The 23,410-nt window shown below is 41.8% G+C and overlaps 2 protein-coding genes and 1 non-coding gene across 4 annotated transcripts; 1 reads left to right on the top strand and 2 right to left on the bottom strand.

Annotated features, from left to right (window-relative positions):
- Positions 1-5,239: 5,239 nt before the first annotated feature.
- Positions 5,240-5,346, bottom strand: LOC130734883 (small nucleolar RNA R71). Its single transcript, XR_009018220.1, has one exon. It is a non-coding gene; the product is annotated as a small nucleolar RNA R71 (small nucleolar RNA).
- An 8,768-nt stretch (positions 5,347-14,114) lies between these two features.
- LOC130734323 (uncharacterized) lies at positions 14,115-17,247 on the top strand. 2 transcript variants are annotated; one of them, XM_057586679.1, is made up of 4 exons: positions 14,115-14,322; positions 14,855-15,864; positions 15,950-16,710; positions 16,799-17,247. In XM_057586679.1, exons 2-3 carry the CDS (start codon positions 14,860-14,862, stop codon positions 15,986-15,988), a joined length of 1,044 nt encoding a protein of 347 aa, XP_057442662.1. In that variant the 5' UTR covers positions 14,115-14,322; positions 14,855-14,859; the 3' UTR covers positions 15,989-16,710; positions 16,799-17,247. The 2 variants fall into 2 exon arrangements, with proteins under 2 accessions (XP_057442662.1, XP_057442661.1); XM_057586678.1 differs by lacking the exon at positions 14,115-14,322 and having other exon boundaries at positions 14,374-15,864.
- Positions 17,248-17,333: 86 nt separating this feature from the next.
- On the bottom strand, positions 17,334-19,207 carry LOC130731769 (uncharacterized). The gene is made up of 2 exons (XM_057583995.1): positions 18,903-19,207; positions 17,334-18,808 (listed from the first exon to the last, which is right to left on the bottom strand). The coding sequence occupies exons 1-2, from the start codon at positions 19,146-19,148 to the stop codon at positions 18,614-18,616; spliced, it is 441 nt and encodes a 146-aa protein (XP_057439978.1). The 5' UTR covers positions 19,149-19,207; the 3' UTR covers positions 17,334-18,613.
- Between the last annotated feature and the right edge of the window lie 4,203 nt (positions 19,208-23,410).

A 23,410-nucleotide genomic window follows, 5' to 3' on the forward strand; every position in this document is an offset into this window, starting at 1 on the left:
CATGAAATGTTCTGAAAAATGTTTTCTGGAGGCTTCGGCCGACATGGGAGATTAGGATTTATCGCATTGATATGTTGATAATTGACTCGCATGCTTAATTGTTAGATGGTTAACTATAGGCTATGTGATTATTTGTTCACATGATATTTGGATTATATTGTGTCTTTCTATTACGCACTTGAATTGCTGACTATATTGAATATACCGTGGAATTGTGCGAATGAGTGAGGAACGTCAAGAAAGTGGATAACGGGTAGTTATGCCAGACTCCTGATGAGTTTTTGGATAAAGTTTGATGGGACGGACCGAGGTTCGTACCCTATTATTGTTTTATGGATCGAGACCTTCTCAAAGGAAAATTGAGTTTGAAAATGATATTGGAAAAACCCCATTTGAATTCACGTAAGAACTTGGGTTGTTCTGTCTAAGGCAAGAAGGGCTTTTAATGAGGCATTGTGCCCGGCCAGCTTACCTGGGAACTTCTCGGGCCATTACTTGGGTGATGATGGACCTTTTGTTTTGAGACCTTCTACAGGGAATCATTGGAATTATGGGATCTTTGAAACTAATAGGATTAGAGACGAAACTTAAACAATTTCATAATGAACCTCCATAATGTATTGAACAACCTCAAAACCCTTAATATAATGATAAAAGACTCAGATGAAAGTTTAGGGCTTGAACATAAGTGTTTTGAAAATGAGAAGTGTCGTCGGATCCAGGTTTTTCGGGAAACCATTGTGCGTTGGCACTTTGCTCGGTGAGCGAGTTTTATTGGTTGGCCAATCCAAGGGATAAGCCGGGGAACTAGTCAGTTCTGAGTATGTTGATACTCTTTTGCTCGTTGAGCAGTTTGTTTGGCCATCGAGATGGTGAGCCATAGTAAGTTGAAAGGTCACTGAGTGCGAGCTGCATTCTTTTGCTCGTTGAGCAGTTTGGTTGGCCATCGAGACGGTGAGCCCAAGTGACTAGGAAAGTTACCAAATGCGATTAGCATTCTTTGTGTACCTTAGGGAGTGGTAGAAACAATGTACTCTAGCTAGACATGCGTACCTTGGTGAGGACGATTCGTTGTTTGGCTAACCATATTGCATTCATGCATACATTTCTTGGAAAGTGTGCTGCTTTCCGAAGGACGATCTCAGATCGGACTTCATCGGAGCGAGATGCTTCATTGGAGCGAGATGCTTCACAGGAGCGAGATGCTTCATAAAAGCGAGATGCTTTATAGGAGCGAGATGCTTCATAAAAGCGAGATGCTTTAGCGGAGCGAGATGCTTCGGGTCATCGTGAGGGTGACATTTTATCCGGATCATATTTTGAGCATGACATTGCATTGGCATACCATGCACTTAACTATATTCGTTGAGATGTTGCTTATTGAGTTTTCAAGATATAACTTATTGAATTGTTGAGATATTGAATATTGAATTGTTATTCGAAATCTGATAACATGTTATGTATATACCTTAGGGTAGACGATACAGAACTTATATGTATATATACAACCTATATATATATATATATATATATATATATATATATATATATATATATACCCCTCTATTCATCACATGTTGCTTGTACTATCTATTATATTCTGTGAGTTGACCCCAGCGCCTTGGCTATGTGTGTATGGTTGTGTTTGGGCGGTCGGCCTGCTGCCAGACGTCCAACAGCTGATTCAAGATGGTTCGTCGTTCGGGGAGGATCCTGAGCGCAACGACTACTACTGGCCTTCGACGTGGACCCGGACTTCATGCATGATCGGATGAGGGTCGATGTTAGGAGTATATTATATGGGGGATTGTTTTCACAGCTCTGATTGTCATTTCTCATTTTGGGGCAGGGAAGATCCCCGACTATTAGCTTTTGTGTGGTTCTCTTCCAGGAGGATCACAGGGAGTTTGTCGGGCATAGGAAGTCTTTCGAAGGCCGTTTGGAGCTGACTTATCTTCTTGAAAACTGTATTCACAAAACTCATGGCTCTGACCATGGGATGTACTTATTCGCCTGCGGGCACTATCTCCAATTACTTTATGTTTATTATCTTTGGGTTGAGTCTTCATTATGTTAAGTCTTCTCTTTAAAAAGAAAACGAAAAAAATATTTACGCATTTTCCGCACTATTGATTTAAAGTCACTAAAGTGGCACCACCGAAATCGGGGTGTTACAGGACCAGTGAAAACTGAGTCTATAAGTAGCAAGAGATATGGGATGGTCATTGTTGACGACTATAGCCGCTGGACATGGGTAAAATTTCTAACCCGTAAGGATGAGTCTCATGTTGTGTTCTCTACCTTCATAGCCCAAGTGCAAAACGAGAAGGCTTGTAGGATTGTGCGTGTCAGAAGTGACCATGGTGGAGAGTTTGAGAATGATAAGTTTGAGAGCCTGTTTGATTCCTATGGAATTACACATGATTTCTCTTGTCCCATAACTCCTCAACAAAATGGTGTTGTTGAGAGGAAGAACAGAACTCTTCAGAAGATGGCTAGAACCATGATCCAAGAAACTGGCATGGCTAAGCACTTTTGGGCAGAGGCAGTAAACACAGCGTGTTACATTCAGAACAGAATCTCTGTGAGACCAATTCTGAATAAGACTCCCTATGAATTGTGGAAGAATATAAAACCCAACATTTCTTACTTTCATCCTTTTGGTTGTGTTTGTTATGTTCTTAATACTAAGGATAGATTGCATAAGTTTGATGCTAAATCGTCTAAATGTCTATTACTTGGTTACTCTGAGAGATCTAAAGGTTTTAGATTTTATAATACTGATGCTAAAACAATTGAAGAATCTATACATGTTAGATTTGATGATAAGCTTGACTCTGATCAGTCAAAGCTAGTTGAGAAGTTTGCAGATTTAAGCATAAATGTTTCTGACAAAGGCAAAGCTCCAGAGGAAGTTGAGCCAGAGGAAGATGAACCAGAAGAAGCTGGTCCCTCTGATTCACAATCTCAGAAGAATAGCAGAATCACTGCGGCTCATCCTAAGGAATTGATTCTGGGCAACAAAGATGAACCAGTCAGAACCATATCAGCCTTCAGACCCTCTGGAGAGACCTTGCTTAATCTGAAAGGATAGGTGTCCTTAATTGAACCCAAGTCAATTGATGAAGCTCTTCAGGACAAGGATTGGATTCTGGCTATGGAAGAAGAACTGAATCAATTTTCAAAGAATGATGTTTGGAGCCTAGTGAAGAAACCTCAAAGTGTCCATGTATTTGGAACCAAATGGGTGTTCAGAAACAAGTTGAATGAGAAAGGTGATGTAGTTAGAAACAAGGTGATGACCCTATCTTAGTAGTGTTTTTAGGGTCATTTCTTTGATAGTTTTGAGTCTTTTTGTTAAGTCTCATGTAGTGTTTAATGCATTCTCATGCCTTTTTATCTTTTCTTTAGTCTTTATTTTGTTTTGGTAATTTAGTAGTTTTATAGGGAGTTTTCTTGCATTTTAGGTAAAGTTTAGGACTTGCATGGTTTTATTGTGTTAATTGAAGGATCTCTTGTGCTAATAAGCTCTTTGAGCTTCTAGAATTTTCCTTGGCTTGTTGGTTAAGTTTCAGATCAGGAACTGAAGAAGGAAGAAGGCCAATAAGCTTGGAATTGATGGGAAACTTAAAGAGGATTGAAAAGAGGAGTTTCAGAAGCCAAAAAGCCCTTTTCAGGCGAGCTTAAGCGCCTAGGCGCTGGGGGATGGGCGCCTAGGCGCTAATTGGGTCCAGAGAGCATGTTTTTACATGCAATGGGCGCTCAGGCGTTCTGAATTGGCGCCTGAGCGCCCAGACTCGACCTGTTTGCCTATAAATAGGCTTTTTGTCATTTCTTTTGTACCTTTTGTCATTTTTATCAATTATTTACATAAGTTAGAAGAGAGAGCTTGAGTTCTGAAGCTTTGGGAGCTTTCCCTAGGTCTTATGTTCCAGGTTTTATCTCTATTTTCTAGCATGGATTTCATAGCCATGCTTGGCTAAAACCCCTTTTGCTTTGGGTTCTTTGTAAGACTTTGGATGTTTTAGCTTTCAATACATTTCTATTCATGATGTTCTGAGTAAACCCTTGAATCTCACTTCTATGCTTTACCTTTCAAGCTTGAATGCATGCTAGCTTTTTACTTTTCTATAAACATAACGATAGTTTGTTATAGAATTGGGACTTGTGGTGAGATTACTCCTTCTATACTTGCTGCTAGGAATACAGGAAGGGTTGGGGTCTGTTGGCCTGATTTGTATGCTTAGTGCTCCTAGCAATTGTTTAGGTTATCAAGGAATTGAACCTATCTATTGGTTAGGAAGGGTTTTCTTTACGAGGCATCGATAGATGACTATCTAGGCTAGAACATCAAGGAGAGACTCCGGATTGATTGAATAGAAAGGTTTGCTAAAACTGAATTAGTTGAACAAGAACCCAAGGAAATTTCATCTCTGTTTTTTTTTTCAATCGCTTTATTACGTGATTTCTTGTCTTTTACAAACTCAAGAAACAACCAGCTATTAAAACTGAATTTTACTTGCTTTTCAACTTTGAACTTGAATCTTAAACTGAATTTGCAATCTAATTCCCTGTGGTTCGATAATTTAAAACCCGGAGGTTTTCGTACACTTGCGAATTGACCAACAAGTTTTTGGCGCCGTTGCCGGGGAATTGTTTTGCGATTTTTGGTTTAAGTTTTAAGTTTTAAGTTTTAACTTGTCTAGAATTGGTGCTACTAATCTTTCTCTGTGAGTGTCATACGCAGGTTGCTTTCAAGAGAGGCACCACCATGGGTGGCCGCATGACAGAGGAGGAGATGCAAGCCCACATTGAGGCAAGGATCCAAGAGGGTATCACCCTCCGCTTGCGTGAACAAGAAGTTGAGAATGCCAACCGAACTCTTCGGGAACTAACTTCGGGGTCCATGAGCTTTGACTATCCCGGAAGTATTGTCATTCCCGAAGGAGTGGGGAACTTTGAATGAAGACCGGCATTCATCAACATGGTGAGCCAAAGCCAATATGGTGGAGGTTCCTCGGTAGATCCTCATGCTCATATGGAGAAGTTCATCCGGAATTGCAACACTTATCGGGTGGTGAATGTTTCTTCAGAAGCAATCCGGTTGAGCCTATTTCCCTTCTCTTTGAAGGACGCAGCGGAGGATTGGCTGAACTCACAACCTCAAGGGAGTCTCACTACTTGGGAAGACCTTGCAGAAAAATTCACAACGAGGTTCTTCCCAAGGTCCCTCTTGAGGAAATTGAAAAAAGACATCATGACGTTCACGCAATCCTCAGATGAAAATCTTTATGAGGCTTGGGAGCATTTCAAGAAGCTTTTGAGGAAATGTCCTCAACACAATCTCACCCAAGCTGAATGTGTGGCGAAGTTCTATGATGGGTTACTATATTCATCACGGTTTGGCTTGGACGCGGCTTCAAGTGGGGAGTTCGATGCTCTTCCCCCACAAGCGGGGTATGATTTGATAGAGAAAATGGCGATGAGAGCCATGAACTCCGAGAATGAACGCCAAATCCGAAGAAGTTCTTTTGAAGTGGAATCTTATGATAAGCTCATAGCCTCCAACAAGCAACTCTCCGAGGAAGTAGCGGAAATGCGGAAACATATTCAGGATGCCAAGTCCATTGGAGCGAGAGTAACTAGTTTGGAGTGAAAATTTTGTGGTGAATCTCAAGATAGTAACCAGTGTACTGTCAATGATGATGGTGGCAAGGTCAGAACATTGACTCAAGGAGGAAAAGCTCCAACCTCAGAACAAGGGCTTCTTGTCTAGCCGCAAATTGTTGTAAAGACGGTTGGCAAGAAGAGTCTTGAGGAGCTGATTGAGAGATTCATTGATAATACATCGAGCAATTTCAAGAGCCATGATATGGCTATCAAGAGCTTGGAGAGTCAATTGGGACAGCTAGCAAAGCAAATGTCCGAGAATCACCAAGGTAAGTTTTCTTCCGAAACTTTAACTTTTACTGAGCAAGAAAATACTGCTGTGGTTTCTACTAGGAGTGGAAGAGTGTTACATGGGCCAGAGGAAAAAATTGAGGGAGAGAGAAATGAGGAAGCTGAGGTAGAAAGAGATGAGGGTGTTATGGAGGAAAGAGCTAGAGAGCCTACTAGGACTAGAGTTGTTAATACCCATACTCCTGAACTCCGCAAGATTCCATTTCCCAAGGCTTTGGTGAAGAAAAATTTGGATAAACAATTTTCTAAGTTCTTAGAGGTTTTTAAGAAGCTTCACATTAACATTCCTTTCTCCGAAGCCTTGGAGCAAATGCCAATCTATGCTAAGTTCATGAAAGATATCCTCAGTAAGAGAAGGAAGTTGAGTGAGGTCGATGATACTATCTTGATGACCGAAGAGTGTAGTGCCATTTTGCAAAGGAAGATGCCTAAAAAGAGGAGAGATCCCGGGAGCTTTACTATTCCGGTGGAGATAGAGGGGTTAACTATGGAAGAAGCCTTGTGTGATCTAGGAGCTAGTATCAACTTGATGCCGCTTAGTATGTTTAAAAGGTTGAACTTAGGTGAGGTTACCCCAACTATGATTTCTTTGCAAATGGCGGATAGGTCCTTAAAAACCCCCTACGGGATCATTGAAGATGTTGTGGTTAAGGTGGATAAGTTTGTCTTCCCAGTGGATTTTGTCATTTTAGACATGGAAGAGGACTCGAAAGTTCCTCTCATATTGGGGAGACCATTCTTAGCCACTGGTGAGGCTGAGATTAAAGTGGCTAAGGGAACTCTAACTTTGAAAGTAGGTGAAGATGAGGTCTTCTTCAATATTTTTGACTCTTTGAAACACCGAGCGGATGAGGAAGTTTTTCGATGTGAAGTAGTGGATGAGCTCGTGTGTGAAGAGTTTGTTAGGATATCTATTAAGGACCCCTTGGAAACAACAATCATGGAGGGGTTAGAGATAGAGGACCAAAATCATGAGAGAGAACTTGATTCCTTGTACCATGAGGTGAATGCTACTCTATCTCAATTAGAATCTGTATCATCTCTTGCCACCAAAAGCATTTGGAAAGAAGAATTAACTAGGGATGAGGAGATTCCAATTGAGGAGAAGAGTGAGCTCAAGCCACTCCCTTCCTCTCTCAAGTATGCTTATCTTGAGGAAGGTGAGAATAAACCTGTTATTTTAAGTAGTGCTCTCACACCCTTGGAAGAGGAGAAACTCCTCAGAGTTTTGAGGGATCACAAGTCAACTTTGGGTTGGACTATTGATGATATCAAAGGTATTAGTCCTGTGATATGCATGCATAAAATTTTGTTGGAAGAAAATTACAAACCAATAGTCCAACCTCAAAGAAGACTTAACCCTTCCATGAAGGATGTGGTGAGGAAAGAGATAATTAAATTGCTTGATGCAGGTGTGATTTATCCAATTTCGGATAGTGAATGGGTAAGTCCCGTTCAAGTGGTTCCCAAGAAAGGAGGCATCACTGTGGTTGCCAATGAGAACAATGAGTTGATTCCCACTCGTCAAGTGACGAAGTGGAGGGTTTGTATTGACTACCGAAGGCTGAATTCGGTAACTAGAAAGGATCACTTCCCTTTTCCTTTTATAGATCAAATGCTGGATAAGTTGGCTGGGCATCAATACTACTGTTTTCTTGATGGCTATTCCGGGTACAACCAAATTTGTGTTGCACCGGAAGACCAAGAGAAGACGGCATTCACTTGCCCTTACGGCGTGTTTGCTTATAAGAGAATGCCATTTGGGCTTTGCAATGCCCCAGCTACTTTCCAAAGGTGTATGTTTTCTATTTTCTCTGACTGGATAGAGACTTGCATCGAAATTTTTATGGACGACTTCTCTGTTTTTGGTCCAAATTTTGATGCTTGTCTAGGGAATTTAGCCTTGGTTCTGAAAAGATGTCAAGAGACCAACTTGGTCTTGAATTGGGAGAAATGCCATTTCATGGTTAGGGATGGCATAGTTCTTGGACACAATGTGTCCGAAAAGGGGATTGAGGTTGATAGAGCTAAGATTGAAGTCATTGAAAAGCTCCCTCCCCCGACTAACATCAAGGGTATTAGGAGTTTCCTTGGGCATGCTGGATTTTATAGGCGGTTTATTAAAGACTTTTCCAAACTAGCTAAGCCTATGACCAACTTGCTCGAGAAGGAAGCACCTTTTACTTTTGATGAGAATTGTTTGAAAGCTTTTGAGTTGATTAAAGAGAGTTTGGTGACAGCCCCGGTAATTGTTGCTCCGGATTGGTCTCTACCATTTGAAATCATGTGTGATGCTAGTGATCTAGCTTTAGGGGCTGTCTTGTGTCAAAAGAAAGAAAGAGTTTTGTATGTGATATATTATGCAAGTAGAGTGTTAAATGAGGCCCAAAGGAACTACACTACAACTGAAAAAGAGTTGTTGGGTGTGGTCTTTGCGTGTGAAAAGTTTAGGCCTTACATCTTGGGTTTTAAAGTAATTGTTCATACTGACCATGCTGCTTTGAGGCATTTGTTTGCTAAACAGGACTCCAAGCCAAGGTTGATTCGATGGGTCTTACTCCTTCAAGAGTTTGACCTTGAGATCATTGACCGGAGAGGCAAGGACAATGGCGTGGCAGACCATTTGTCAAGATTGGAAGGTGGGGCGTGCATCCCAATACCTATTCAAGAGGAGTTCCCGGATGAGAAACTCCTAGCTGTTTCCACCGAGGAACCCCTACCATGGTATGTACACTTTGCTAATTTCCGTGTTGCTGGACTTATTCCCCATGACTTGACATGGCAGCAAAAGAAAAAATTTATGCATGATGCAAAATCTTACCTCTGGGATGACCCTTTCCTTTTCAAAATTTGTTCTGATGGAGTCATTAGAAGATGTATCCCAGAAGTTGATTTTGAGAAAATTTTTTGGCATTGCCTTGGATCAAGTTATGGTGGACATTTTAGTGGAGAGAGAACCGCTGCTAAGGTTCTCCAAAGTGGTTTCTATTGGCCTACACTGCATAGGGATAGTAGAGCTTTTGTTGAGAGTTGTGATAGATGTCAACGAACTGGTAACATCTCAAGGAGAAATGAGATTCCCCTCAAGAATATTTTGGAAATTGAGTTGTTTGATGTTTGGGGCATCGATTTCATGGGACATTTCCCACCTTCTTTTGGTTGCCAGTATATTTTAGTGGCTGTTGATTATGTTTCCAAGTGGGTTGAAGTTGTTGCACTCTCAACAAATGACTCTAAGGTGGTGGTTGCTTTTCTAAAAAAGAATATTTTTACTAGGTTTGGTGTACCTAGGGCAATTATAAGTGATGGGGGTACCCACTTTTGCAACAGAGCTTTCGAGTCTCTCTTGGAAAAATATGGTGTTAAGCACAAAGTGTCTACCCCCTATCACCCCCAAACTAGTGGGCAAGTTGATATTTCTAATCGGGAGTTAAAACGTATTCTTGAAAAGGTGGTAGATTCTTCCAGAAAGGATTGGTCAAGGAAACTTGACGATGCTTTATGGGCCTACCGAACCACTTTTAAAACTCCGATTGGTACCTCTCCTTTCCATTTAGTTTTTGGGAAAGCGTGTCACTTACCTGTGGAATTAGAACACAAGGCCTATTGGGCCATAAGGAAATTGAATTTTGATTGGAAAGTTGCTAGCGAGAAGAGACTCTTGAAATTGAATGAGCTTGATGAGTTTCGACTCCGAGCTTACGAGAATGCTAGCATCTATAAGGAAAAGACGAAGAAGTGGCATGATAGGAGAATTTTGAATAGGGAATTTGTCTCAGGGCAATTGGTGCTGCTCTTCAATTCTAGATTGAGACTCTTCCCTGGGAAACTTAAGTCTAGATGGTCTGGACCCTTTGTGGTCAAGAGGGTGTTTCCTCATGGTGCTGTTGAGGTTGAAAACCCAGAGACCAAGAACACTTTCACCGTGAATGGACAGAGGTTGAAAGTGTACCAAGGTGGTGAGGTACTGAAGTTGGAAACCATGTTTTTCAAACCTCCTTGATAAGGGGGATAGTCTACCTAAGACTATAACAATGGGCTGCTTGGGAGACAACCCAAGTTTTGTTATTTCGCTTGTTTGTTTGTTGCATTTTGTAGGGATTGAGAGCCTAAATTCTAGAGTAGGAGGTGACTCTAAGACCTCCATGGTAATTGGTAAAGAAGGTCAACTCTTTCCCTTAGTTTAGCTCATGCATCTTTTCATATCTTCCTTTTGTAGCTTTTTATTTTTCTTTTAATCATGCATTGTTATTTAAGTTTTTGTTTTTGGGGTCTTTTACTTCCCTATACTCACATGCTTTAGCTATAGTTTTGCTCCCCTACTTGTGCTGGTTTGAAAATGTTTTTTGTGAATACTTGTGTTTTGTTTTTGGGGATGAGTGATTGCATGTTTGGGGAAGAGAGGAGGAGACTTCGGTCTTCCGAGTGTTTCTTGAGAAAAGAGTCGAGGTGAGTCCATTAAGGGTCTATCTTTGACCCTTCACCATAAAATGTCCCTGGAGGATCTTGACTCACTTGCAATTCTTGGTTCTGCGTTGATTTCGCTCATAGCATGCTTAGTGATTCTTGCTTTATTCTTGAGACTTGTAGGATTTCTTGAGATTCTGAATTCATTGTTTGAACATTGTCTTTAGTTGTCCCATTTGAGCCTTATTGGAGAATTTGTTGTAGCCAAGTTTTTGGGACGGATGTTTGGTTGGAATATTGGGGAGTGATGGTCCTTGTTGTGTTGTTAGGAGCTGGAAAAATGAGAAATAGACTCTTGCCCCAAAAAGAAAAAAATCAGTAGAGAAGAAGGAAAGAAAAAGGGCTCCTAACCAAAAGTTGGAGTTGGAAAAAAGAAAAAAATTTGAAAAGGTGGGTGCAAGAGACTTGTAAAAAAGTGTGTTGTAAGCTCCGGGGTTATTAGAAGAGGACTACACTCAGTGTGCTTGAAAGCCTAGTTTTCCCTTAGGGACCAACCACCATCATGTTTTTCCTAGCCAATGTTTCAACCCTTTTGAAAGTCTCTTTGAATATTTGCATGCTTAATCTTTGTTGCTATTGGGTGAACGACACTCAGGACCTATGAGCTTGCTTGTGTGCTCAGTGCACTAAATTAACATCTCGTCCTAGGATTCGTAGTTCTATATGTTTCTCATGAATGGACTCTACACTCTTCTCTTTTCAAAAGATGCATGAAGTAGGTTGTTGGATCTTTCTCTTGGAACTAGCCGTGATTACTTTGTCCCCCTGTTTTTGTGAAGTATTCCTTATTGAGAGCACTTGTTTGGGAGCATTTCTTGCGCTTGAGGACAAGCGAGCGTTATTTACGCTCGAGGGCCAGCTGTCGTTGGGTATAGTGGTGTGATGACCCTATCTTAGTAGTGTTTTTAGGGTCATTTCTTTGATAGTTTTGAGTCTTTTTGTTGAGTCTCATGTAGTATTTCATGCATTCTCATGCATTTTTATCTTTTCTTTAGTCTTTATTTTGTTTTGGTAATTTAGTAGTTTTATAGGGAGTTTTCTTGCATTTTAGGTAAAGTTTAGGACTTGCATGGTTTTATTGTGTTAATTGAAGGATCTCTTGTGCTAATAAGCTCTTTGAGCTTCTAGAATTTTCCTTGGCTTGTTGGTTAAGTTTCAGATCAGGAACTGAAGAAGGAAGAAGGCCAATAAGCTTGGAATGGATGGGAAACTTAAAGAGGATTGAAAAGAGGAGTTTCAGAAGCCAAAAAGCCCTTTTCAGGCGAGCTTAAGCGCCTAGGCGCTGGGGGATGGGCGCCTAGGCGCCAATTGGGTCCAGAGGGCATGTTTTTACATGCAATTGGCGCTCAGGCACTCCGAATTGGCGCCTGAGCGCCCAGACTCGACCTGTTTGCCTATAAATAGGCTTTTTGTCATTTCTTTTGTACCTTTTGTCATTTTTATCAATTTTTTACATAAGTTAGAAGAGAGAGCTTGAGTTCTGAAGCTTTGGGAGCTTTCCCTAGGTCTTATGTTCCAGGTTTTATCTCTATTTTCTAGCATGGATTTCATAGCCATGCTTGGCTAAAACCCCTTTTGCTTTGGGTTCTTTGTAAGACTTTGGATGTTTTAGCTTTCAATACATTTCTATTCATGATGTTCTGAGTAAACCCTTGAATCTCACTTCTATGTTTTACCTTTCAAGCTTGAATGCATGCTAGTTTTTTACTTTTCTATAAACATAACGATAGTTTGTTATAGAATTGGGACTTGTGGTGAGATTACTCCTTCTATACTTGCTGCTAGGAATAGAGGAAGGGTTGGGGTCTGTTGACCTGATTTGTATGCTTAGTGCTCCTAGAAATTGTTTAGGTTATCAAGGAATTGAACCTATCTATTGGTTAGGAAGGGTTTTCTTTACGAGGCATCGATAGATGACTATCTAGGCTAGAACATCAAGGAGAGACTCCGGATTGATTGAATAGAAAGGTTTGCTAAAACTGAATTAGTTGAACAAGAACCCAAGGCAATTTCACCTCTGTTTTTTTTTCAATCGCTTTATTACGTGATTACTTGTCTTTTACAAACTCAAGAAACAACCAGCTATTAAAACTGAATTTTACTTGCTTTTCAACTTTGAACTTGAATCTTAAACTGAATTTGCAATCTAATTCCCTGTGGTTCGATAATTTAAAACCCGGAGGTTTTCGTACACTTGCGAATGGACCAACACAAGGCAAGGCTAGTTGCTCAAGGCTACAGTCAGCAGGAAGGAATAGACTACACAGAAACATTTGCTCCAGTAGCAAGACTAGAAGCAATCAGACTGCTGATCTCCTTCTTAGTGAATCACAACATAATTCTACATCAGATGGATGTTAAGAGTGCCTTCCTAAATGGATACATATCAGAGGAAGTCTACGTTCATCAACCCCCAGGTTTTGAGGATGAGAAGAACCCAGACCATGTCTTCAAGCTGAAGAAATCACTCTTTGGTCTAAAGCAAGCTCCCAGAGCATGGTATGAGAGACTCAGCTCATTCCTTCTGGAGAATGAGTTTGTAAGGGGTAAAGTAGATACAACTCTCTTTTGCAAAACTTACAAAGATGATATCTTAATTGTGCAAATTTATGTTTATGATATTATATTTGGTTCTGCTAATCAATCTCTATGCAAAGAATTTTCTGAAATGATGCAGGCTGAATTTGAGATGAGTATGATGGGATAACTCAAGTACTTTCTGGGAATACAAGTAGATCAAACACCAGAAGGAACATATATCCATCAGAGCAATTACACTAAAGAAATTCTGAAGAAGTTCAATATGCTGGAATCTACAGTTGCCAAGACTCCAATGCATCCTACATGCATTTTGGAGAAAGAAGATGCAAGTGGTAAAGTTTGTCAGAAGCTCTATCGTGGTATGATAGGATCTCTTCTATACTTAACTGCATCTAGGCCAGATATATTGTTTAGTGTTCACTTATGTGCTCGTTTCCAATCAGATCCAAGGGAAACCCACTTAACTGCTGTTAAGATGATCCTAAGATATCTGAAAGGTACCACTAACCTTGGCTTCATGTATAAGAAAACATCAGAGTATAAGCTTTCAGGTTATTGTGATGCTGATTATGCTGGAGATAGAACAGAGAGAAAAAGCACTTCTGGAAATTGTCAATTTCTGGGAAGCAACTTAGTCTCATGGGCAAGCAAGAGGCAATCAACTATTGCACTATCTACTGCAGAGGCAGAATATATCTCAGCAGTAATATGCAGCACTCAGATGCTCTGGATGAAACATCAGCTGGAGGATTACCAAATCCTTGAGAGCAATATCCCAATTGTTGACCCGGAGATATAAGGGTATTTTTGTGGGTCTTTTATTTTATTTTTAATTTATTTTCTGAGTTTTAATTAGTTTTTATGATATTTTAAAGTAATTTTCGGATTTTTTTATTATTTTAGGATTATTATGAGTTTTTATTTTGATTTGTTAGATTTTAGTAGTTTTTATCTTATTATTAATTAGTACTTTTTAAATGATAGATTTAGTTAAGATTTAGGTTGTTTATTTTTGGACTATTATCTGTCGGGAGTTGGGTTTGGGGCCCCCCCTATGGGGCTCCCCGCCCCACTTAAAGTGGGGAAATTACTGGAACGCCCCCCTTTAATAGAATACGGAAGACACATTTGCGTATTGAATACGGAAGTTTAATATCCGTATTATATTAGTATGTAAACCGGCAAGGGTTTATTCAAACCCATTTCAAACCCATTTCCGTATTTTGCCAAGCTCTTCTCCCCTCTTCAACCTTCGATCTCTGTCGCTCCCCTTGCTTGAACCGTGTACTTGAAAGGTTCCATCATCTCCATCAAAGCTCTTCACAACCCCATTCTCAGAATTGAAACCTAGAGGTAAGGATTTTTGGATTTTCCCCATTTAACTTGAAATTATGTTAATCATTGAACCCTAGGGTAGTCGATTGTTGCTTGTGTAGAGGTATTGTTGGCTGAAATGTCTTGAATGTGGTTTGGGTTTAGGGCCGATAGCTCATTGTCGTTAATGGCGTTTCTGGGTAAATACGGATCACAGGTTTCCGTATTGAATATGGAAAATGGTTTTCCGTATTCAGTATGGAACATGGTTTTCCGTATTGAATACGGAAAAACGTTTTCCGTATTCATCTCAGAACCAAACCCAACACTTATAATTGATTCTGGGTTCAGAATCAATTATAGAAGGTTTCCAAAGCATTTGTGAGTAGTTTCTAGATGCCATAATTGATTATTAGGAAAATAAAAGTTGATCCAAGCATGCATAATCCACAGAAGATCCGATTATCATCTATGTACTTATAAAATTCTAGGAATTTTCCATTTGCTTGCATCATGTTTCTGTCTATGGCTGAAATGGTATATATAGTGAATGTTTGCTCTGAATATATAGTGAGAATGAAGAACAGAAAGAGGTCTCATGCTTCTAGTGAGGATGTCGGGGCTACTGAGGATAGACACCGGCGGTTACATGCTTCTAGCCGGCGCGGCGATCATGCTGCAACCTCTCAGGCGGTGGAGGCTTCAGCTCCAGTTGTTTCTCCGCCGTCTCCCATGATTGAGGTTCCTCTGGTTGATTATCCGCCGTCTCCCACGGTTGAGATACCTACAGTTGTTTCTCCGCCCTCTCCCATGGTTGAGTCATCAGGCGAGGAGTCCTCAGGCGAGGAGTCCTCAGGCGAGGAGTCCTCAGGCGAGGAGTCTTCCGGCGAGGAGTCATCAGGCGAGGCCTCATCCGGCATGGGAGGATCTGACGAGGATAGTATTCCTCCGCCTACTGTTGATGCTGATGTCCTGCCGCCAGAGCAGGGGGAGCAGGGGGCACAGGGTGGCGAGGAGGACCTGATCCAGAGGTTGCCGCCGTTTCCGGGGGGGCCTGTTGAGCTATCGCTCCTCACCCATTATGCTGATCACAAGGCTCCCTGGGCGTGGCATGCACTCCTACGCACAGACGAGCGGTATGTGGACCGTCGACAGTTGAAGGTGGCCACAGCTGGGGGGAAGGTTTGGAACCTTGCTTGTGATGGTGATTCAGACAGTCACAGGCGGGTTCGAGAGTTGATTGAGCAGACGGGTCTTCATCAGCTACCATATTGCAGCTACCCGGTGACAGATGCAGGCCTTATTTTGGCCCTTGTGGAGCGATGGCATGAGGAGACTAGTAGCTTCCACATGCCGTTCGGGGAGATGACTATCACCTTGGACGACGTGTCGGCTCTTCTCCATCTCCCCATGGGGTCGAGGTTCTATACGCCTGGGAGGGGGGAGAGGGACGAGTGTGCAGCGCTCTGTGCTCAGTTGATGGGAGGATCTGTTGGTATTTATGAGGCTGAGTTTGATACGAATAGGTCCCAACTATTCGCTTTGGGGTCTTGCAGACCCGGTATGAGGCTGCGTTGGCGGGTATGTCTTAATTATTATTGTATTGTCTTTGTATCTATTATTATTGTATTGTTATAAACTATTAACTTAATTCACTTCATTGTAGAGCACCGATATGAGGACGCTGCACGGATTTGGCTGGTGAACCAGCTAGGCGCCACGCTCTTTGCTAGCAAGAGCGGAGGCTACCATACGACCGTCTACTGGATAGGGATGTTGGAGGATCTTGGTCGAGTGTGCGAGTACGCGTGGGGCGCGATTGCGCTCGCTACGCTATACGACCAGCTTAGTCGAGCGTCCAGGAGGGGGACGGCCCAGATGGGAGGTTTTACCTCGCTCCTGCTAGGATGGGTCTACGAGTACCTTTCTGACCGCGTCATTATCCGTAGGGCGGATCCGGAGTACTCGCAGGACCAGCCTAGGGCGCGGCGGTGGGCTATGTCCCGGGTCGGGCATGCAGGCCTTGATGAGAGGCGAGTCATGCTCGATGAGCTGACGGTGGATGACGTTATATGGACCCCATTTGAGGACCATCGGGCTCATCGACCACGGGATCCGAGGGCCATGTATTCTGGCTACATCCGGTCGCCATTTGGCCGTGTTGTTCGACGGCATCTACCAGAGAGGGTTCTGCGCCAGTTTGGCTTCATACAGGATGTCCCTCGACACCCCTCTGAGATCCAGACGTCTGGGTCCCTTGCTGAGACCGCAGATGCTGCCTTTGCTGAGTTTGCGCCGCACCTCCGCCCTCAGGGGATCCCCGCTACATATCCGGGAGAGGCTGTGGAGGATTACATGAGGTGGTACAGCGCTGTGTCCCATCGGTTCATCATCCCTGATGATAGGAGGGAGGAGTTCAGTGCAGTGGTAAGTTTGAATTTTATTTTCCATTCAATTGTGATTTTTTGTTCATGATATTTTATTTGTATCTAATGTATCTACATTATTTTTGCAGACTGTTATGCGTCGGGCCGTGGACTTGTTGGAGCAGTCACTCGAGGTGCCAGATGCTCCTGCAGAGGGCACGCATTCCCGATCCCTCACTGAGAGGGCGCTGGATCTTATTAGATCCAATGCCTTCATTGGTACCCAGGGGGTAGCCTTTGCTGCTATCCGAGGAGCTAGAGCTGCATGAGGCAGAGGTCGTGGAGACAGAGCGCGTGGAGGCAGAGGCCGTGGAGGCAGAGCCCGTGGAGAGGGTGCTCCTGCAGAGGGTGCGCGTGGAGGCAGAGGCCGTGGAGGCAGAGCCCGTGGACCTAGAGGTCGTAGAGGGGCCGGTAGGGGTCGGGGCGAGTGATTGACTATATATTTGTATATTTTTTTTGTATTTTTATATTATGACATGTGACTCTTTGTATTAGGACTCTCTTTATATTAATCATGCTTTCTATTTTCACTCATTATATGCCGACTCTTTGTATTAGGACTCTCTTGAAAAAAACCCGTATAACTACACCGTAAATAATCAAAGGCAGGATAAGTAACATAAATAATTCATGGCAAACAGTTTAAAGGGTACACGAAATTATTCAGAAGCAACACGAAAACAAAATTAATCCTCAGTGATATCGATGAAGTCGTGGGGTCCGCTATCCTGTGGAAATACTTTGACTATGTTGGGCAACGTTATATTCAGATAACGAACAGATTTACTCGGTGCAAACACAGCAACCTGCAAGTAAATTGCAAATTTAAAAGATTAATGCGTACTTGTTCAAAGGAAGCAAGATTAATGTTTAAGGTAATAGACCTTTTGGAGAACAAGAACAGATCCAACAGTTATGACATTCCTAAATTCCCCGTCAGTGAAGGCCTTGCGATGGACGCTAGCGTCAACGGTGCCCGTAGGGTCCTAAATCAATGCAATCGTGAGAGAAAATGAGACAACAAATTGACGGTTAAAGAAGCTGGACAAAAGCGAGCAAATACCTTGAGGGTAACTTTGGCATCTCCGAAACCATTGGGAGTGCATGATTTAATAACAGCAACAACACTCTCTACTCTCTCAACATTCGTTGTGATTGTGCCCAGCGGAGTGGCAGATTCCACCAATTGCAGGGCTGTAAGCCAAGCATTTGAATTGAAATCAGGATCGGTTTCGGTTGATCTGTCTTCGAGAGCACGCCTCACAAATTCTTGGGTCGGAATGAGTAGTGTGTTAGGGTTGGATCTACGCCCATACATGGCAGCCTGGACGGCGCCAGCTGGCCCAGGAATGAGAGGACGAGAGCTGCTAGAAGTGCTGCCTTGACGTTTGCAACGGCGGACTAATGCATCCCAGTCTTGTTCCATTGTTTTTTTTTATCTTCGAAAGCAAGACATGAAGAAAAGGATGAAGAAGAATAAAGAACCCAGAGAGATTTATAGCAGAATGGTCAAAAGATTTATGGTGTTTGGTGGATAATACAAGTGTGGTTGGGGTTGGTTGGTGGTAGATAGTAATGTCAGGTTTCAAGTTCGTCATTTAGTGGATGAAAATGACAAGACTCTGATGATGGGGTGGTTGGAAATGACAGGACTCTGATGATGGGGTGGTTGTAAATGACAGGACTCTGATGATGGGGTGGATGAAAATGACAGGACTCTGATGACAGAGTGGTTGTCTATGTTAATTATCCCTGATGCTGATTCAAAATAATAAGGCCCATCAATATAACAATGACCATCAAATTAATATTATTAAAAGCAACAAATGAACATCATAAAGGCAAGGCCCATCAGATTAATATTACAGAGCGTTTACAAATGAATATCACACAAAAGTGTGGTGTCAATCTGAGGTGATGTCTACATAGCTTTGGTGAATAAGAGGAACACCAAAAGTAACAAGCCAAGCTTCATATTCTGATGTGAATCTTCCTAAACGTGTACCATATGGGGCGCACCAGCTTACTGATGTAGGATCAACATACCGTTCCCACTGGAGAGCAATTGGCGGCATAGAATGTCCAGGAGTTAGATGGAGCTACATTATAGAGAATAACAATAAAATTAGATAACTTGCAAATACAACAAATCAATTCACCAATTGGATATTAGTGTACTCAATCAAAAAATACCTGTACAAAGTGATTAATCACATGACCAACAGCTATAACAGGATGTACATCCGGTGGACCTTCTCCTCTTAGTGGAAGGTATGACCAACAACCCGTAGAGGAGATGGATATGAAAACCACTTGGAACCTGGTTGCTACAAGGTATCCCATCTCTGGCAGTTGCATCCATTTATCCTCGGTAGCCGGATCACCAGGAGGAAGAGTGAGTCGGGAATGTAAGGCATTAACCACATGTCTGGACCACATTTCATCATACAACCCTCTGTGTCGTTCAAGTTCTTCTATCAACGCTGCCCTAACCCATGACCAACTGAATACGGAAAGTACCTTTCCATATTCAATACGGAAGATAACAATCCGTATTATATCACGACTCAGAATTCAAAAACCCATCCTTCTAACTACTTAAACTACTTAATCTAACTACTTAAACTACTTAATCTAACTACTTCCACTACTTAATCCTACAAAATAACAACAAATAAACACATAGACTTACCTCTACTACAACACTTGTTGTAGTGGTGGAGAGCTTGGGAAATGAAGGAGTGGATGGTGGTGGAGAGCTTGGGAATGAAAGTGAGGTAGGAGAGGGTGAGAGAGAGGGTGGTCTGGAGGCATTGAGGAGGTTCAGGGGGGCTGGTGAGGGGTTGGTGAAAGTTGGTGAGGGAGGAGTAATGGTGGAAAAAGGGGGAATCCTGTCAGAGTTAAATACGGAAAATACCTTTCCGTATTCATCAAAATATAATACGGAAAGTACCTTTCCGTATTCAGTTAAATTGAATACGGAAAGTACCTTTCTGTAGGGCACTTTTGGGTTTAAAAAAAAAAGGTGGGGCGCGCAGCCCCATAGGGGAGGCCCCAAACCCAACTCCCTTATCTGTCTAGTATTTTATTTTGATTTATTTCTTAATTTTTATTTAGGATTTTCAGAATAAAAAGAAAAGAGAAAATCAGAAAAAGGTTTCTGATCCTGCGCTGAGTATCCACGGAATTTACCATGCACCCGCAGGAGATAACGGCTGTTGTTTTCTTGCATGCCACGTGGCTCAACCATGCCAGGGCTCCACCATAAGGCTGTGAATTGCGAAGCGCTGGATTACTCACTTAAAGCACGAACCAATCGAAGGCTGACACGTGGCAGATTTGGGAGATTGCTTTTTGACTAGTTTGAATCAGTAGGGGCCACGTGATTGCAGAAAGAAAAAGAAGAGATTGGTTTTGAAAGAAAAAACGGAACCTGATTGGGAGGATTGGATAATATTAATAATAGTATTATATATTAGGTTTTGGAAAGGGAGGGAGGAGATACTGACGGTACCATACAGAACAGAAAGGAGGTTTCTTTGGGGATGAAAAACAGCGTTGAGCGTGAACGACGTTGATCATTAATCTCATAGGTTCTTCCTTTATTTCTTGGTAATTTTCATGGCCATACTTGGCTAGATTCCTTTTATGGCCATGAAAATTACCAAGAAATAAAGGAAGAACCTATGAGATTAATGATCAACGTCGTTCACGCTCAACGCGGTTTTTCATCCCTAAAGAAACCTCCTTTCTGTTCTGTATGGTACCGTCAGTATCTCCTCCCTCCCTTTCCAAAACCTAATATATAATATTATTATTAATATTATCCAATCCTCCCAATCAGGTTCCGTTTTTTCTTTCAAAACCAATCTCTTCTTTTTCTTTCTGCAATCACGTGGCCCCTACTGATTCAAACTAGTCAAAAAGCAATCTCCCAAATCTGCCACGTGTCAGCCTTCGATTGGTCCATGCTTTAAGTGAGTAATCCAGCGCTTCGCAATTCACAGCCTTATGGTGGAGCCCTGGCGTGGTTGAGCCACGTGGCATGGAAGAAAACAAAAGCCGTTATCTCCTGCGGGTGCATGGTAAATTCCGTGGATACTCAGCGCAGGATCAGCAACCTTTTCCTGATTTTCTCTTTTCTTTTTATTCTGAAAATCCTAAATAAAAATAACAAAATAAATCAAAATAAAATACTAGACAGATAATAGTCCAAAAATAAACAACCTAAATCTTAACTAAATCTATCATTTAAAAAGTACTAATTAATAATAAGATAAAAACTACTAAAATCTAACAAATCAAAATAAAAACTCATAAAATCCTAAAATAATAAAAAATCCGAAAATTACTTTAAAATATCATAAAAACTAATTAAAACTCAGAAAATAAATTAAAAATAAAATAAAAGACCCACAAAAATACCCTTATATCTCCGGGTCAACACCCATCTATTGTGATAACACTGTTGCAATTTCATTGAGTAAGAATCCTATCTTACACTCAAGGGCAAAACACATTGAGGTAAAGTATCATTTTGTTAGAGATTATGTACAGAAGGGCGTACTTCTTCTGAAGTTTGTTGATACTGACCATCAATGGGCAGATATCTTTACAAAGCTCTTAGCAGAGAATAGATTTAATTTCATTCTGAAAAATCTGAATATGGACTTTTGTCCAGCATGAAGATGGATCAGAACCTCTGACTATGATGCTTCTTTATCAGAAGATGTCTAGTCCAGAAGGTAACTCTATCAGAGTTTATGTACCCATTGGTGCTGACTCTGAAGCTGAGACAGTAAACTTGTGTCAGTATCTCTGATACATAGTTCCTTGTGCCCGTGCTGACAGTCTGTCATGATGAGTGTTGATGTGCTTCTCTCCTGCGTGTGATATGTGTATTAACTGTTACTATGATGTCTTTATTTTTTAACCGTTGATTTTAATTTGCTTTTTTGATCAACAACGGTTATTTTTCAAAACCCACTATACACACACGTTCTCCTACACTTACGGTTTTACCTTCTCTCTCTTCAGTTTTTCAAATCCTTATCCCCACGATCTCTCTCTCTCTCTCTATTCATCCTTTTCCCTTCTACCCAAAACCTTCAACCGCCTTCAAGATGGTGAGACCAAACAGAAGTGAAACTGCAGATGCATCCAGATTTCCTACTATGGTAGTAGGCCAAGCTACAGGTCAATCGGGTCCTGAAACTCAAGGCCAAGCTCAAGCTCAAGGGAAGTTGATTCTATTGCAGAACGAGGTTGTGTCGTTCATTGTGTTTTTGCTCCTGAAGAGCTCCAGGCTCTTGCTGAATGGAGATTCGACCTGGATAATATAGCTGCAAATGGGTATGATATTCATCCTGAAGTTCATGTTCAAGGATGGGAACAATACTTCAACAGACTTCGAGGTCCAATCTATGACAAATTGGTCAAAGAATTCTGGAAACATGCCGACTGCGATGACATACAAGTGGTTTCTTACATTGCTGGTAGAAGGATAATCATCACTGAGAAGTCAATTGTTGACATTCTGGGTGCGCACACCGGGACAGGCTATAGATTCCAACTGACGGAATCAAAGGTGAAACCCAGAACAAAGGACGAAACCAACAAGGCTCTTTACACAACATACAAACCTGGCAAGAGTGACTACAAAGTGGTGGATCTTCATCCCAAGCTAAGGATCTGGCACAAGATTCTGCTCCACTGCTTCAACCAGAGGCCAAAGGGAAGCTCTCCTGATTATATCAACTTCTGTCAGAAGGCGATATTGTTCTTCATTCAGGATCATAGGAAGATCTGCCTTCCTTTCTTCCTGTTCTCTTACCTGAAAGAGTGTATTAGGAAATCCAGAACCACTGCTTCCATCAAGTCTGCTATCAAGTACATCCCTTTTGGGAGACTGTTTTAGACCTCTTCATTGAGAGCAAATTCATAGAAGATCTGATCAAGGCAGGATGCACAGAGGATCTGTCGACAATTGTAAGTGATGTCTTCACATCCACATCTTTGAAGAAGATGGGATTGATCAAGAAAAAGGTTGCCTCTGCTCATGAAGATACTGCTGATGAAGTATGACAAAGAAGGGTGCCTCTGATTGATTACCCTCTGTGGTCTCAAGCAGATAATCCGAATGCAATCCTGTGTTACATTTATGATCTGAGGCAACAAGGGTATGAGATAGATGTGGACGAGTTAGTTCTTCAGAAACTTGCCACCAGCTCTAGAGTTTGACTCTCCTCCCAAGAAGAAAACTCAGAGAAAAATGGTCTTGGAGGAATCCTCTGAAGAGTCTGATGATCAGAAGAAGAAGAAGAAGGCTGACAAATCTAAGAGGAAGCACGAGGAACCCACCAAACCAGATGCTCCATCTGATGGTGATGATGGTGATGCTCCTCCTCCTAAGAAGAAAAAGAAGCAAGTTAGAATTGTGGAGAAGCCAACTCGTGTGGAACCAGCTGCTCAAGTAATCAGAATGGAGACTTCTGCCAGAGTTACTCGGTCTGTCGTGCAATCATCAAGTAAGTCTGCTATTACTGAATCTGATGATGATTTAAATTCACTTGATGCAATCCCCATCTCTACACTCCTTAACCGCACCGCCACCCAACTCACTCTTATGCCAGAGTCTCAACCAGCTGACCAAACCACTTCTCCACCAAATTCACCTAGATCTTCATTTTTCCAACCTTCCC

The sequence above is a fragment of the Lotus japonicus genome, chromosome 1 (assembly GCF_012489685.1).
Source record: "Lotus japonicus ecotype B-129 chromosome 1, LjGifu_v1.2".
In the NCBI taxonomy this organism is placed as follows: domain Eukaryota; kingdom Viridiplantae; phylum Streptophyta; class Magnoliopsida; order Fabales; family Fabaceae; genus Lotus; species Lotus japonicus.